The following is an 18,011-nucleotide window of genomic DNA, read 5'->3' as shown; positions in this document are numbered from 1 at the left end:
CGACGTCTCCTTTCCAACAACCTCAGATGTCGCCGACCAGCACGTCGTCCTGTTCTCCAATCACGGCATCGACAAGCACGACTTCAGTGGGCACAGGGTCCTCACAATTGCTATCATCGTGAGTGGAGGCGTGTCATCTTCTCTCTCTGATGAAAGTCGCTTTTGTGTCTCCCATGCAGACGGACGAGTCAGAATTTGGCGGCGTCGAGGTGATCGTTTCGCTTACAGAAAGGTTGTTGAAAGGGATCCATGGGGTGGACCTTGCGTCATGATATGGGCAGGGATTGGACTTAATACGAGACTTGGACCCATGTGCTTTCTGAATGTTGGTCAAGGTCGGGGACACGGCGTCACTGCTCAACGGTATATCGACCAAGTGATCAGACCCCACGTTGTTCCATTTTTTGCACAACATCAACAACACACTTTCCAGCAGGACTACGCTCGTCCCCATGTTGCCAGAGCTACCATGACCTTTCTGCAACAACACAACATCCGTGTTCTACCGTGGCCAGCCCTCAGCCCTGATCTGAACCCCATCGAACACTTGTGGGATGAGGTTCAAAGGCGTCTGCACAATGTGCGCCCAGTCCCTACAACTGCAGATGAACTACGCACAGCTGCTCTGGATGTGTGCGAATCGTCTGATCCACTCAATGTACAGAAGATGTGTGGCAGTGATCAATGCTAATGGTGGTCACACCAGGTATTGACTGACGTTTTGGGTATTGACCCGAAACTGTGTGAGCCCTTAACATTTGAAAAAAACAAACAATAATGTCATCTGCCTTTTAATCCATTAAACTGTCTTCAGTCGTCAAATTTCTGTCAATCTTGCCCTATTAGTATTTCTTGTCTTTTCTGTTGAAAATAAATAACATTTCTTTTGCGTTTGAGTATATTATTAGCTTCAAGTTGATTCAATACGAGTATGTTAAATCTTAAAATCTATCAATGTATTTATTCAAGGCTCCTCGTCATATGGTACTCAGTTGGGTAAATACTGTAGTGGCTCCAGGGGCGTCGTCAGCTCCAGCAACGCCATGACCATCACCTTCCACAGTGACAGCTCTGGTACAGGCAGAGGATTTTCTTTTGAATACATGGCGCAGACGTCAGGTACTTACTGATATATTGTTCACATGCGTCTTCTCTAACATCAAACTAACGATTCATGAAACACCAACTGTCTAACACCAACATATGTGTATAAACATAAACCCTGACTTTCAAAAGTGGGGGTTCAGAGGACCCTCAATAATAATTTTAAGGGTCCTTACCGGCACCATGAGGGTCCTGTCAAATAATGAAATGGTGTAGTGTACTGTGCGTTAACATAAATACCGGAGAGTGAATCAATGGACAGTAGTCGTGATTGATTGATGAAATGACAGATGCCCATAACTGCTCTGGATGCGCTGTTGGTACAATGAATATTACTGTGTGTCCCTCGGGACGCAGTATAAATATTTTCTTGTGTGTTTAGGGCTATAGTATTGAGACCACCTCAGTGGTCTCAGGGTAGAGTGGGCGGTCGGGTAGCCTAGTGGTTAAAGCGTTCGCTCGTCACGCCGAAGACCCGGGTTCGATTCCCGACATGGGTACAATGTGTGAAGCCCATTTCTGGTGTCCCCCGCCGTGAAATTGCTGGAATATTGCTAAAAGCGGCGTAAAACCATACTCACTCACTCACTCACTCAGGGTAGAGAGTCATCCCAGAGAGCCGAAGCTAGGGTTAAAAGATGGAACGTGTTGTTACCCAGCCCGGCGCTCGGCATTAAGACGCTCAGCATCAAAACATTGACAGGCCGCTCAGAGTCAGAATGCTGTGTCCGCGTGGGGTATTGATATTAAACTGCGCAATGGTATCTCAGTGGGCAAGAAGTAAAAAGTCGGCATGAGTCCGGACTGGTACAAGCACACACGTGCATACACATCGATAAAAGTGCAGCAATCTGAAGGCCATGTTAAACCCTATTTCAATACCACTTTACCTGTTGTTTGTGTCACGGAGCCGTGTTCCAATGATCAGGGGTGTCATAAAATAAGAATAACAGGATATAGAAAACGTGGTAATAGGTTCACAGGTATATCAAATAACTGTTTATTGTACTAATGGTTGACAACAAAAGATAAGATAAGCCCAATCTGCGCTCACACTGATCACAAATAAATTCCATCAGCCCAAATATACAACCATTTTAACTACACAATTTCATTACAGCAACAAAAAGGAGAGGAACTAAAGCACTGTGACAAGATATGAACCAGATGCGTAGACTGCCAATTAAGTCGTCCATGACCAATTAACACCTGAGTCAATTAACTCAACACTCTAGTGAGTGAATAACCTCGAGTGACTAAAATAACGGGAAATAAACACTGAGAGCTTATCACTAAAATAAGTAACTTCGACTACAAAACAGACGATTACGTCTGAATATCAACCAGTCTTCATCGACTAACGATTCTGTCACTTTGACTGAACAAGGATGGTTGGTTGGTTTGTTGTTTAACGCCGCACTCAGCAATATTCCAGATAAAGGACGGCGGTCTGTAAATAATCGAGTCTGGACCAGACAATCCAGTGATTGATATCATGAGCATCGATCCACGCAATTGGGATCGATGACATGCATCAGCGAGCCTGACCACCCGATCCCGTAAGTCGCCTTTTACGACAAGCATAGTCACCTTTTACGGCGAGCATGGGTTGCTGAAGACCTAATATACCCCGAATCTTCACGGGTGACTGAACAAGGAAGTACTTAAGTTCTGTAAAGATAGTTAATCAGGGGATGGTTGGTTATCAACGGATTACTAGAAAAACACGTTACTAAGTGCCTAGTCAATCACGGGAGGCTGGTTTCCAGGCATTGAGGGGCACGGGTGGCCCAGTCGTCAAAGACGTTTTACGAGGTCGGGAGAGTCAAGATAAGAGATCCAGAAAGACATTAAATACACAGCGCGCGGACGTCGGAGGGGACATATTCTCCCGGACCGCCGGGAATACAACTGATTGGGGCACCTAGATAACGTGTGTTTCTAAACACGGCAAAACATGATTAGCTAACTAAATACTACACTGAAGATGGAAGTATCAAAGTAAAGCGCTTAACATAAGCTATCCAACAGCAGCAAAACAAGCTATGTACAATTATTCACGAGACAAAAATGACCATAAATACATGAGAAATATCTGCATGTGGATATAAGTTCCCTAATGTTTGCAAATCATAAATATAGTAACATTGACAGTACAAGAATATGGTAAGGAACACATAAGAGATAACATATATCCAGATAATACATGGTTTGAGAGTGTCACGAGATCACAAGAGAATGAAATGCCACTAATTCTCTAACATAAAATGATCTCACACTGAACAATGACGACTGCCGGAGTTTGCCGAGCGGTGTCGGAAAACCAGGACACAAGACAGTGTCATGAGCCAGTTAACGCCTCGGTGACAGTATGGCAACGTAAAAACTTCCACATCATTAATGACAACTGAACCAAGAAAGGTGGTACAACAAGGCCCATTGTTGCCCTGTTGAAATGCCAGATAAAGTTAATTTATCCCGCGATATGCCAAGGAGAGGCACGGGCCACCGAGCCGTTGGTGCCCGTGCCTGTAATAAAACAGAAGATGAGATTGGGTTAAATGGCCGAGGGTGTGCAGGTACTAGTGGGCTACTTAGCTGCTAATTGTATATACCAAAAATGCTACCGTTGCCATGGCCACGCGCGTGGCCGACGGCGATTGCAGCTAGCGCTGCTGGCCTGAGACTGCTACCGCTGTCCGGCCCCCACGGTAGCATATTTAAACGCTACCATTGCTTGGCAACTCCCACGTTGCCAAAAGCAGCTCCACGCTGCTGGCCTAAGTCAGACTGCCGCTGCCCGGCCCCAGGTAGCCGGCCAAAGCAGATCCCACTGCCCGGCCCCATTTGCAAAACCATTGTGCGGCTCCCGCCGCGGACCCAACTGTCAGCTACCGCTTGACAAGACGACTTCCGCCGCCGGGCCCATATACGTGGCAACTGTTTGCCCCAACGTATGTTATTCTACGATTCCCCGGCTGAAAAGTCGGGAAAGACAAGGTTCCCACTGAGAAGCAGGTAACCCCGGAAAGGTTCCCGCTGAAAAGCAGGTAGCCTTAAGCACGAGTATTAATTTGGAAGCAAGTTAATTTGTTACTAGCAGTGTAGCCCACAAGAACCCCGCCACAAAGCACCAGAGTGCTACCCCACACCCACGGCCACGCGATACGCGGAGATAGCATTGTTGCCCGGCTTGCTTATGTACTGAAAGGAAACACTAACCTGTGGAGATAATATCCTTACTAGCGCAAAACGAGCGCCAGGGCATGCAATAAATTGTCCGTAAACACACACAGTCCTTTGTCACTGAGGTGGACGCCCTCCCAGGCGTACCATGTCTTGTCAGATGCCAGGATCTGGGGATGTGGCACTGTTGTACCGCCGAGCTCTTTGACTCGGTTGGTCAGTCGGCGGTTGATATTCTTCCGCATCCCCTCGATCTTTCGTGGATCCCTGGCATCGTGCCAGTAGCGCCTGGGCAGCATTGAGGATACTATGATCTTGGTGTCAGGAAGCTGGAGTTGTATCCGAAGGATTGATGCCACCATGTCAAGGTAGAGTTGGCTGCCTTTGACCGAGCACAGGTCGTTGGAGCCCAGGTGAATGATGAGGGCTCTGGGGCTGCGCCGTGTCGCCTTGACCTGTGCATCCAGAATGGTGTCCAGCTCCTTCCACCTCATCCCCCCTTGTGCCAGCCATAGCATCCTCGGTTGGTTCGGGCTGGTGCCCTTCAGGAGCAAGTACTGCCGTGCCCTGGCCATGTAGCTGGATCCCACCATCCAAACTGTAAACAATAAGAAGTGTAGTAAGTACCATGAAAGACTATTTGATTTAATTGTGCAACATTGAATTTGTTGGTAAGCGTATGTAAGCATTGTAGCTATCTGATTTCCACCTGCCGTATTGTTGTATGAGGTGTTCAGGCACCCCGTTCATGGCTGCTGATGTGGCTGCCCCAATGCGGAAGGAGTGCGAAGAATAGCAGGCCGTGTTTATGTTGCTGTGTGCTAAGGCCTTTTTTTAGGAGTGCCTGGAATTGGTACCTTGTAACGGGGGAATGGTCAAAGTGGACGAATGCATGTTGTGGGCCGGAGGGGCGCGCCTCCAGGTAGTGCTTGATGGCGACTACCGGACATAGCGGATTACCTGGTATAGGTGACATTGTAACTGTTGTCCCCATCCTGTACTGATCAGACTTTGAGTGTGGTAAATGGATTGAAAGCTGCTGGGGGTTGCCCGAGAAGCTTAAATTCTGGATGGCGCAACCTGTTTTTGAGGGTCCAGTTTGGACGAGTTCGCTAACCCTAAAGAAACCGAAGAATGCTGTGCAGTAGACTGCCTTGAACAGCCTGGCTTCATATGCTGATGAGCATACGTGAGGCAGATTGTTGGTTACTACCTGCAGCAGATCTGCAGTGATCGGTTTTCTGGTGTCTGGTCGGCCCGCTGATTTGTGTAAGCCGGTTACAATCTTGCCTACCAGGAAATGGTTTGTACAGTCGGTGAGCCCGCGGAATTTGTGGTGTGAAGACAGTGCTGCAATGTAAGTCTTGACTGTGTTAGGGGAGTGGTGAGTGACTGACAGATAAGCAATAAAGTTTACGACCTGATCCAGCGGGACTGGCCACACCTCTTGTAGCTGGTGTGCGGACCGGAACTGGTGCAAGGCATTGATGCCTGTTTGGTAAGTGGCCCATGTATTAGTAGACAGAGATTGTTGTAGGAGTCTGCCGGCTTCCTGCCTAAGATCAGCCATATGTTGCACGGGATAGGTGTGGGGTTCGTGTCTGCGGCTGGTGCTGCCTCTCGGAAGCGTTTGAGCTGAAACCTCGAGAGAGCATCGGCAATAGTGTTAGCAGTGGAACATACATACTTTGCCTTAAACATAATATTATATCGGAGACACTGCAGGATTAGGCGACGGAGTAGGCTCATCACTCTGGGGGCCTTGGTTGACTGCTTGTTGATTATTGTTACGACGGCTTGGTTGTCGCAGTAAAAGAGGACCTTTTTGTTTGCGAGTTGCTTGCCCAAGATTTGGATGGCCAGTGTGATGGGGAACAGCTCCAGGAGCGTCATGTCCCGTGTAGTTCCATCCGTCACCCACTGGGGTGGCCATGCGCCGTTAAACCATTTGCCCTGCATGTAGGCCCCAAAGCCGGCGCCACCCGCTGCGTCTGAAAACAGCTGGAGGAAATCGCTGTCCACCCATAGTTGGTCCTGAAACACTGAAATGCCGTTATAACTCGTAAGAAATGTTAACCACATTTGTAGGTCTTCCTTGACCCAGCTGGTAATCCTAATGTGGTGAAATGGTTGCTTACCTTTGCTAAGCAGATCGATTAGCCTGCGGCTGAATGCCCTTGCCATTGGTATAGCCCTGCACATAAAGTTAAGCTTGCCTATGAGGGACTGAAGGGCCCTTTTTGTGACCTTGATGTTACCTGTTGACAGGATGTCTTGGATTTCCCTTGTTGCCTCCTTGATCTTGGGCTCTGGGATTCTGATCTGCATTGCAATGGTGTCAGTTTGGTTGTGGGGCCCACCGTCTTGTCGTGCGCAATAGGAACCCCAAGCTGTTCAAGTGTATTCACGCATCCGTTGAGGTTGTCTGAGCAGTGGCTGGTTTCACGTAGCCTGCCGTAGCCTGCCGTATGTTGGTGTGTGGCTGATCGCAAGTTTCGTGCCAGGCGACCCGTGCGGCTTCCCTGGAACTCGAGCTTAAAGCCAAAGCTAAAACCTACCCATAAATAATTTGCATCTCTGTAATTGACCCTAGCATATTGGCGTAACCAGGGTGCCATTTCATTGAGATCCACGGGGGAAGGGGCCACTGAATTTACCTGCCTTGCCGGCTGGTTTTCTGTTAGGAAAGGGCTGATTGGGCTTGTATGGGGTCGGTTGGACCCCATTCCCTCGAAAGCAGGTCCTAGAGCTATGGGAATGTTTGCCACACTTACCGCATTTGTGAGTGTACTTACAGTTGACCCTGCTACAGCCAAATTTATTGAAATCCCAGCATACCTGACTGGCGATGTCCCCCTGTACGCGTGTCATTGCGCCCCGTCCGCCTGATTCTGGTTGTAGTACCGGCTGTGTTACCATGTACTTCAGCCACAACTCCCCGTCGATGTTGTCCCAGCGTCGTGAGGGGTCCCTTGACATTCTGTGTCGGAATTGTTGGTCGTAGGTTGACCAGGCATCCCCCCTGAATCGAAGTGCCGCCGTTCTTATGGTTTCCATGTAGGACAGCAACCCCTGGGTTGTGCGGACCTCGGAGTGCCTACTAACGTAAGTACACGTGAAAATGTGGAAAGCTGAAGTCCAGCTTGCCAGGGACAGGCGCTTTGGTTGCTGTTTTATTGGTTTAAAAATTACCTTACCTGAGGAGTCATACGCCATGGTAATCGTACCGTCCTCGTGACTTCCCTCGGTGTTTGGTAGTATTGTGCCGAGGTCGACATACTCGCCACGCCAGATTTTTTCCCTCACCTGTTGTTTGACGTGCGCGTCTATTCCGTCCGCACGGAAGGAAAGGGAATCCCCGTATCCGGCGATGTGATTGGCTGGGGCCGCGTCACCGTCGGCCTCGTTGTGCGCATCGGGGATTCTCCCTATGTTGGGCGAAATGGCGGGAGAACTAAAACCAAGCCTTACCTGTTGGTTTGCGCTAACCGGGCCGGGCGCTGAATGTTCCAGCAACTGGAGTATTTTTCCCAGTTGCTCGTTTACCTGGGTAGCCGAGTTGGCAACCTGCGCGGCATTTACAAGCTGCGCCGATTGTACGTTAATTCTGTTGCCACCTTCGATATTTCCGTAATTGGCAGACTCACCATCAGCTGTTGTCTCCTGTACAATGTGTACTCCCGGGGTTTGTCTTCTGGTTGTCCTGGCCTGCTTGGCTCCCCTCACAAGCTTGTGGTTGACGGTTGCTCTTCTCTTGGGAGGCATCACGAAAAGTCGGGGTGGTGAGTTGGTATTCCACAAGCGTAAATTGTCCCGAGGGTGAAGTTCGGGAGTAGAGCGGAATAAATGCGATACGGCGAGTGCTGAAATAGATGGTATTCAAAGCGTAATCGGCGAAACGGTCGCGATTGTGTAAATGCGATACGGCGAGTGTTGGAATAGATGGTATTCAAAGCGTAATCGGCGAAACGTTCGCGACTGGGTACAAAGGAAACGTAAAATGGGAAAGCGATTAGATACAGTGACACACGTGTGTACTTGGGGAAGGGCTGCTCGCGAATGACGGACTAACAAAGGGCGGGATGATGCTTGCGCGGGATTATTCCCCGGGCACGGTGCCGAGTGGTGGCCCGGGGGTGATTGAGTTACGAGGGGTGATTGGGTTACAGACGTAATTAGCCCATGGTTTGGATACGCGCGATAAAGTCATTTAGTAGTTAGTACTAAATGTAAATAATGAACGTTTTTCAACATGGATTTATTGAAAAGAACAAAATCTAATTGTCTTTTTTGTCAACACATTTTACCACGCTGATAATGTTTAAATAAAGTTATTTCATATTTGTTAAACCAAAGTAGTAATACTAGATATTTTACACTTATGGAAGGTCATAACCACACCCCTTCTGTGTTGTACCTCTCAGTTTGAACAGACCCGTGTCTCCTAAAGTACTCACGGAAATGAAAAAAAACCTGTTTTTTCGGCCTCAGATTTTAAATAAATGCAGTTAATATACAAAATATATAAATATTCAAACAACTCAATTAGTACTAATTGGGCCTTGGCACAAATACAGCGCATCAAAGGTTTTTATGTCTTTTTACACGTAAAAGTGTGTAAAAATATGAACAAAAAAGACTATTGTGAAACTGAACATAACCAGGTGTTAGTAGATCAAGGTGAATGTCCATGACCTATGACATTTTGACGACAGGTGAAAACAGGTTCTTGAAACCCACGTGCATGTCATTTGTCAGTGGTTAGTGATTTGTGAGTGGCATTGTGGGATAGTGAATAATCGTTAAAATATCAGAACGTAAAAGTAACATATTCCCTTCTCAAACAACAACTTACATGTCATTATTATTATGTACATAGACATAGCTGTTATTTTTATTGTTGTTTTGATGACCTTTTTTCCAGGCTAATTTGCATAATGCCTATAGCCTGTTTCTGCCATGTCAATTTGGACATAGTTTTATTTTTGAATGTTGAAAGTGCCTACAAATTACCTCCTGTAGAGTACATTTTGTATTGAGCACTGAGATAAAACTAGCAAATCCAGACTAGTACTTTTCCAGTTGTTTTGTTATTTCGTATTTACATCTACGTAATGCTTTGTGTCGATTATTAAATCCAGCAAAACAGTTTTTTTCCATTTCCATGAGTACTTTAGGACATCCACATCATTACGCAATCAAGACTCTACTAATGAATCCATCCAGTGCTGTGTAACTATTCAATGTTTCAGGATGTGGCACAGATGAAGAGATTTTTGGATATGACACGAAATATATTGAATCACCGAATTACCCTCTGGACTATCCCGAGTGAGTATGCACTACACGTTTTTCGATTATCACGACCACACAGAGGCACGTCAAACTGCATTCCCAGAGCGATAGGCCAACTACGAATTTATCTAAGCACCGTGTTTATCATTTACTACCATTTTAAAAATGACATACGAATCTGTAGTCCACATGGAAATGAATCCAAAAGTCTATGACTCATAGAATTTTAGTATTTTACATGTAAAGCAACATAAGGCAAAGCTTAATGAATGCTTATCAACGGAAACACACCGTTGAGTTACAGTAAACTACGGTTATAACGAACTCAAAGGGACTATTATTTTTAGTTCGTTATAACCGTAGTTCGTTATAAGCATATATACAGCATAAATACAGCAAATAGTCGGGACTAAAAAGTAAGTTCGTTATATCCGTCAGTTCGTTATAAGCGTGTTCGTTATAACCGTAGTTTACTGTAGTAGCTTAGATGGTGTATTTTGCATATATTTGTTTGCACAGTTTACCTTTTCATCGGACACATTTCTCACACAAACAAATGACCACCGAATATTTCCGTTCTTTGGTTCAAGATAGGCAAGTTTCATTGCAACAGATAGACCCATATCTGCACCTGGCCCGTGAGGATCCTGGGGAGAATAGGTCTTCAGCAACCTGTGTTTGTCGTAAGAGGCGACTATGCTTGTCGTAAAAGGCGCCTAACGGGATCGGGTGGTCAGGCTCGCTAACTTGGTTCATGCATGTCATCGGTCCCAATTGCGTGGATCGATGCTCATGATGTTAATCACTGGATTTTCGATTATTTACAGACTGCCGCTATCTGGATGGAATATTGCTGAGTGTAGCGTTAAACAACAAACCAAACCAAACCCAATTGCGTGGATCGATGCTCATGGTGTTAATCACTGGATTATCGATTATTTACAGACTGCCGTCATATAGCTGGAATATTGCTGAGTGCGGCGTTACACAACAAACAAACCAACCAACCATCCTTGCTCAGTCAAAGTGACAGAATCGTTAGTCGATGAAGACTGGTTGATATTCTAGATGGAATATTGCTGAGTGTGGCGTAAAACAACAAACATGCCTGCACTACAAGAAATGAATGTGAAATGAGCCACGCCTGTCCGTCCTTGTTCTTTGCAATTCATGTCGTAGCTATCTAATAATTTTAATAGCTGAGAATATTAGTTTGGAAATTTGAATGTGCCGTTCTGATCATTAAACTATCTAACAAAAGTTGCAGTTGCTATGGTTTTAACTGCATCGATATAGGCAACGGGGAAAACGGGATTGAAGCAGGATTGTGTGTTCTCCCGCAGCAAATTCTAACGAAAAGCAAATTAGATGAGTGAGTGAGTATGGTTTTACGCCGCTTTTAGCAATATTCCAGCAATATCACGGCGGGGGACACCAGAAATGGGCTTCACATATTGTACCCATGTCGTGAATCGAACCCGGGTCTTCAGCGTGACGAGCGAACGCTTTAACCAATAAGCTACCCGACCGCCCCGCAAATTAGATGAGTTCACAAAGATATATGAAATATGTTGTATTAATAACCCACATAAATAAACACAACGACGATTGTCTTGTTCCACTGTTTTTACCGCATGAATTATCCATATGTCCAAACACACACAAAACACATTGCTTTACTCGTTTCATGAGTAGAGATGGACACTCATGATTATACGACGCTGATTCTGTTATTGCTGATGTATATAGAAATTTAGTGTTCGAGGGTGACTTGGGAAGGGCTCAAGTTAACGTCGCCATGGTATTAATCATACCTGGAAAGCAGTAAAGCACCAGTTAAGCACTGACACACTTTTCGTAAATAAAACAAACCAATTTGGGTCCTTGTAAACAGCAAACCTTTGAAGAAGCAATTAAACTTGACCCGACTTTTCATGCAATTTCATTTTTAACGTATGTGTATTGACTTATAATTATGACATACTATTATATATAAAGACATCTCGCCTCAACCCCCTGATAATCATTTTGGCCATTCATAATAATGTATTCAGCAATGTAACACCAGGTGTAGAATTTACCATATCTACCTCTGGCAAACACAAAATATTGTTTTTCAGAAGTCGTTCTTGAACCTATGTTTTCGACAATTTAGCATACAATTTAACCAAATATTATGCTCAACAAACTTAACGTAAAAAATCAATTTCGACAAAAAGAATTTTGGATCAAGATTTTAATAAGATTGCGTCAGTACTCACCAAAGTGAATACAAACGCCTGGAACAATATTATAGTGTTAGATCATTGACTGTAGTAATTTTTACCAAAGTCTACAGAAACACCAGAAACTTCTACATAGATTGTATCGCAGTTTGCATAATCCCATGGGGAAATTGCAAACCTGGGCGTTGAGACCTGAACAACGCTCAGACCATGCTATAATTCGAATTTGTATTATATTTTACAATAATAATGTATTGTTTAATTTTAGCAATGCGGACTGTTCATGGATAATCAGCACTGATGTTGAAGGATATGTAATCCATGTTGAAGTGGAGTTTTTCTACCTTGAGCATGACAACACGTGTTCCTATGATTATGTGCAGCTGTATGACGGTAATGACTTAAGCCCAGTCAGGAGTTTCCTAGAATCGAGTGAGAAAGAAAGCGTGTAATTCACACGAATCGGGGTCCCTATGTGGACAAGTGTGACTGTATTTGTACGAGAGGTGTCGTTTTATTATTGCAATAAAGTTCTGTTAATTCAAGTTAAACCTGATCGTTTGAGCTGCATCCTTTTCGGCAAAGGAGTAAACTTCAACAACCTGAGTCACTTCGGGTTTTTATTTCCACTCTACATTAAAAATAGAAAATAAAATAGTCATGTGTAATTAGTAAATATCATTCCAAAGTATATGTTAAAAGTATTGCCTGTCTTAACGCACTCAACGTCCTAGCGTATGTGTGTAACTGATTTGATTTGTTGTAAGTATAACGATATTTACATAATATCACACACATGTTCTATTCTTGTCATAGTCAGGGGAACATATGAACACTCGCTTGGTCGATGGTGTGGATTTGATGGACCAGATACACAGAGTACAGGGATGAGTATGAAGGTCCGATTCCTCTCCGATGCTTCGAACACCTTCACAGGATTCAAGTTGGCCTTCACTGCCGGCGAGCCGACATCTTCCCGTAAGTTTTTAAGTGGTTTTCATTCATTTCAAGATACATCGAATCTATTAAGACAGGACGAATGAGATTCATCAATCAGCACCCCTACTATAACGTTGATGTCACGTCTCAGTCATTGTACATTTCCATTGTATTCGTGTTGAATATTACCTGCAGCGTATTTTGCACAATACAATAAACCAAGTACTTTGTGCAGAACATTTGGGGTTAAACATTATACATACAATGTGTTTAGATGACTAAGGAATGTCGTGAGGGTAGGGGTTGACCATGGAGGGCGGGGGGGGGGGGGGGGGGGGGGGGGCGGAGTAAGGTCGCCAGGAAGACTAAACTGTCACATATTCGGCTTGGTTTTGTTTACTGAAGCAGTGTTCATTCGTTTCACATTCATCAAGATGCCACACCTGTTCATGACTGACATAGTTACGAAGCGGCCTTAATCTAGACAGTTAATTATACAGTGTTTCATCGTTTGTGAATATTGTGTCACGGGATGTAGCGGGTGTAATAGTCGATTCATTGTAACTGTCCTTTGACCAAAAACACTGAGAAGTTGGACTATTGACAGATGACATCATATCAAGCTGGTATTGATGGCTCGATCAGTGTAATACAATGACAAAAAATGTTTATGTTATTACCTTCTGTGCAAACGTTTCCCCAGCGGTACAAGAAAACATGAGAACCCCTTGATCGCCACTTAACTTTAACGTCTCAAGTAATCTTCAGAACCTGGGAAACATCAGATAGGTTAGGTCTGACATCATGTCGGAAGGTATAGGTGAGTGGCATGCTGTTCCAGAACGCAATAAGTTTATGAAACCACAATACTTTTGCAATAATTTGATTATTCTGAAACTTTCAGGAATCTATTTCAAAACCATATTTACCGCGCATTCTATCAGAGGGCTTATTAGGTCATGTGACACGCATGCATGTGACAGTAGTAGTAATTAATCATTTTAAAAAAGACCTCGAACGTGAATATTATTTTTCATCAGCTTCTGTGTCCAGAAACTTTGGAGTATAACATTCAATGTACGTTACTCGTCTTTATTTTAACATTCTGTTTCGTGTTGATTTTCTACAGCGGCGTCTTTTACACCGAACTTTGGAGCGGTCATTGGAGGGGTATTCGGCGGCATTGTAGGCGTGGCTATATTAACGTGTTGCTGCTGTGGAATTTGCTCTAGGAAAAGATCCACGACAAATGACCAGTCAAAAAGGAACAGATCTGGCGAAGACAACGTGAACGAGGTCTTCTCAATCCCCATGCCCAACAACATGTACGCACCAACTACGGCTACTACTCTGCCGGCCATGTTTACTCCAGCCCCAGCTGACAGTGAAGTCATGAAAGATGACCCCCAACCCTACTGTCACACAAATTAACATATTTTTTGATGAAATCCCCAAACTCCATCGACAGCAAATAAAAACACCGCCAAAAATTGTTCCAAAGAGGTATATTTTATATTTTCTAAGAAGATCTATCACCATAAGAAAATACAGTTATCTGTATTCTTACAATATCTGTTTCCCGATCTATTTGGGTCATGTGTGATGTTGATTGTTGAGTGAGTGAGTGAGTGAAACGCCGCTTTTAACATTATTCCAGTTATATCACGGCGTGTCAGCTTATTGTGGGAGGAAAGCCCGAAGTGAGGCAGGTGTCAGACGTTTACCACTTCGGTGAAACCCACGAGCACGGGTATGGTGCTGACAAACCTAGAAACATCATCTGGGCGAACCGGGATTCGAACCCACAATCATAGGTTTGTGGCGTGTCCAAGGGACGCAACTCTGCACAGCGAATCGCGGCGCCTCAGACGACTGGGCCACCCGTGCCCCCTGTTGATTGTTAAACTGTGTATAACCAAGAAACAGAAGTCACGTTTTACTAGTGAAATAACTTTCACCAACTGATCAGTAGTCAATAAAGACTATCACAATCATGCCACAAGCATGTCACAATTGTGAATGGATGATAATACAATGACCACGATGAGAAACTTTTGAAATTCCTCTTGGTTGTGGTAGCATATACTCTTAATTGTTTTTTTGTTATTTGATATAAAACTATTTTGTATATCAAATTATGCTTGGTGTTGGAGTTATGTTTATGTTTATTAGAACATGAAAGCTTGTTACAGATCATATACATTATTTTACATATACGAATGTAGTGCACATGCATGTGCGCGTGCGTGTGCGCGTTCCTGTGTCTGTCACGGGTGTCTTGATATAAAATTGAGCGTGAAGAGTAATACATAACATGGCATTATATGGTATGATATGATAAGATATGATGGGACAAGCTATGAAATTGCTAATGTGTTGTGTGATATGACATGTTGAAATGTGATATAATCTAGGTGTGATATATGGTACGATGGTATGTTATGATATGATAATGGTATATGAAAAAATACTATATAGTATGATCTTATAATAATGATACAATATGATATGATGTTATAGAATATGTTGTAGGATATAACAAGTTGTGATATGGTAAAATAGAAATTATAGGGTATGGTATTGTACTGTATCTGTGAAATTATGTGACTGTGTTGAGATGCGATGTGGAATGACGTGAGGTGGTTTGGTGAGATATGTACATAAATTATATAAAATTGTATATTCTTCAAATTGTACTATAAGCCTGTGGCCTCTTCAGTACGTGAAATAAAGATTGGACTAATACATAACACTGAACACGTATGTTTTTTTTACTTTGATGGAATCCACGAGCCAAGGTAATCAAGAATTTATATTCATGGCAATTTATTTGCTAATGGTTTCGTTGGATCTCCCATTGTCATTTATTGCATGGAAGAAATTGTAACACAGAAGTTACGGTGGCCCATAAGGGACATGGCGTCTGTTTTTCCATATTTTAATATTTCACTTACTTTTATCGTTACCTTTTGCAAATTAACACGTTTTGTCTTACAAATATGTGATAAATCATGTGTAAAGAAGATATTGAATCGCTGAAAAGTGAAACGAAAATGTCAAAAACTAAAATGAAAATGTCAAAAAACAAAAACGAAAATGTCAAAAACTAAAATGAAAATATAGAAAACTATTTCCACCGCGGTGAAAACTATTTCCACCGCGGTGATAATATTTCTACCGCGGTGATAATATTTCTACCGCGGTGAAAACTATTTCTACCGCGGTGATAATATTTACACCGCGGTGAAAACTATTTACACCGCGGTGGAAATAGTTTTCTGTATTTTCATTTTAGTTTTTGACATTTTCGCTTTTGTTTTTGACATTTTCGTTTCGGTTTTTGACATTTCCATTTTAGTTTTTGACATTTTCGCTTCACATTTCAGCGACTCAATAGCTACTTGAAAGTACATTTTCCATGTTTTCAGTTGTTTTTATACATGATTTATCACATATTTGTATGACAAATCGTGTTAATTTGCAAAAGGTTACGATAACAGTACGTGAAATATCAAACTATGGATAAACAGACTCCATGTCCCTTATGGGCTACCGTAAGAAGTGGTGTTGCTGTTCCGACCGTTGACATCCGACCACATATTGAACAACACAGCCTGCTACAACAAAGTCAGGTTCCTGGCATCGCTCATGGGCATCGGAATGTCCACCTGCATTTCTTTATTATTGGGGGGCACGGGTGGCCCAGTCGTCTAAGGCGCCGCGATTCGCTGTGCAGAGTTGCGTCCCTTGGGCACGCCACAAACCTATGATTGTGGGTTCGAATCCCGGTTCGCCCAGATGATGTTTCTAGGTTTGTCAGCACCATACCCGTGCTCGTGGGTTTCACCGAAGTGGTAAACGTCTGAGACCAGCCTCACTTCGGGCTTTCCTCCCACATTAAGCTGACACGCCGTGATATAACTGGAATACTGTTAAAAGCGGCGTTAAACCAAACTCACTCACTCACTCCTTATCATAGAGATGGAAGATTATCAACGTGAGTTGGTCCTCAGAGAAAATATATTCATTTAACCGAGAGGCAAGACAACAGCAGGCAAGTTGTGTTCGTTGCATATTGCAGGTGAGGTGAGATGAAATGGGGTTTAACGTCGCGTCCAGGATTATTCCACTTATGTACGCATGGACTTGTATGTGTATGAGGCTGTTTACACAGGACCAGACTATGTCGTTTCAATAGTGCTGGTCCCCTGAGATACCATGTCGCAGTTCAGGATTATTACTCGTGTGTACGCATGCACGTGTGTATGTGGCTGCTTGTACTAGTCCAGACTATTGCCGTTTCAATAGTGCTGGCCCACTGAGATACCATGTCGCAGTTCAGGATTATTACTCGTGTGTACGCATGCACGTGTGTATTTGGCTGCCTGTACTAGTCCAGACTATTGCCGTTTTAATAGTGCTGGCCCACTGAGATACCAAGTCGCAGTTCAGGATTATTACTCGTGTGTACGCATGCACGTGTGTATTTGGCTGCCTGTACTAGTCCAGACTATTGCCGTTTTAATAGTGCTGGCCCCCTGAGATACCAAGTCGCAGTTCAGCATTATTACTCGTGTGTACGCATGCACGTGTGTATTTGGCTGCCTGTACTAGTCCAGACTATTGCCGTTTTAATAGTGCTGGCCCACTGAGATACCATGTCGCAGTTCAGCATTATTACTCGTGTGTACGCACATGCACGTGTGTATGTGGCTGCTTGTGCTGGTCCGAACTAATGCTGTTTTAATAGTGGTAGCCGACTGAGATAGCATGTCACAGTTTAAGATGAATATCCCACTCAGTCTTTCGGTCTGACGCGGCCTACTATTGAAAGCCCGACCTTCCGCTCTCCGGGCGGACGATCTACCTGTAGACCACTCTCTGGAGGCGGTCGGAAATTACAGAAGAAGACTTGGTTCTTTTACGACAGAGCCCGAAACGTTTTTTGAAACTGATGGATGGTATACATCCGAATTTTATCCCGAACGTTCCAGATTTAAACGAGAGTGAGTGGCATGGGGGTTAACGCAGATCACTGCAGTATTTTCGTTCCTCGTGTTCCACGATTGATATGGTGCACACCATTACCAAGGTGCAACCTGCAGTCGAACCCACAATGAGCTGTACTGGGCAGCCAGTAGACGGAACGGAGAACTGATATACTCGGCGCCAGGGTCCATCTGACATACATGCCCTGACAAAACCATAACGATGTGGACATTGATATATTCGACCACCGACCGAGACGTCTATCAACTCTGA

The 18,011-nt window shown here is 44.0% G+C and overlaps 2 protein-coding genes and 1 pseudogene across 2 annotated transcripts in view; 1 reads left to right on the top strand and 2 right to left on the bottom strand.

Annotated features, from left to right (window-relative positions):
• Window positions 1-15,488, top strand: part of LOC139456241 (cubilin-like) — a 60,963-nt gene extending 45,475 nt beyond the window's left edge. Inside the window, exons 16-20 of the mRNA XM_071237854.1 lie at window positions 970-1,119; window positions 9,543-9,621; window positions 12,079-12,203; window positions 12,627-12,788; window positions 13,879-15,488. Of these exons, the coding sequence (XP_071093955.1) occupies window positions 970-1,119; window positions 9,543-9,621; window positions 12,079-12,203; window positions 12,627-12,788; window positions 13,879-14,180 (818 nt within the window). The 3' untranslated portion in view covers window positions 14,181-15,488. The remainder of the gene's footprint in view (window positions 1-969; window positions 1,120-9,542; window positions 9,622-12,078; window positions 12,204-12,626; window positions 12,789-13,878) is intronic.
• Window positions 4,347-5,860, bottom strand: LOC139455961 (uncharacterized). Its single transcript, XM_071237496.1, has 2 exons — window positions 5,711-5,860; window positions 4,347-4,888 (listed from the first exon to the last, which is right to left on the bottom strand). Exons 1-2 carry the CDS (start codon window positions 5,799-5,801, stop codon window positions 4,347-4,349), a joined length of 633 nt encoding a protein of 210 aa, XP_071093597.1. The 5' UTR covers window positions 5,802-5,860.
• Window positions 6,776-8,475, bottom strand: LOC139456243 (uncharacterized; annotated as a pseudogene).
• Window positions 15,489-18,011: the final 2,523 nt, after the last annotated feature.

Source organism: Haliotis cracherodii, unplaced genomic scaffold (assembly GCF_022045235.1).
Source record: "Haliotis cracherodii isolate W230 unplaced genomic scaffold, xgHalCrac1.p SCAF_11, whole genome shotgun sequence".
NCBI classification, from domain to species: domain Eukaryota; kingdom Metazoa; phylum Mollusca; class Gastropoda; order Lepetellida; family Haliotidae; genus Haliotis; species Haliotis cracherodii.
This window is presented reverse-complemented; position numbering and strand designations above follow the sequence as displayed.

Excerpts from the sequence above, each read along its gene's own strand:
- LOC139455961 (XM_071237496.1), bottom strand. The coding sequence starts at position 5,801 with ATGGGCCACTTACCAAACAGGCATCAATGCCTTGCACCAGTTCCGGTC. Across the intron at positions 4,889-5,710 it reads GGCCAGTCCCGCTGGATCAG|TTTGGATGGTGGGATCCAGC; the intron begins GTCGTAAACTTT and ends TATTGTTTACAG.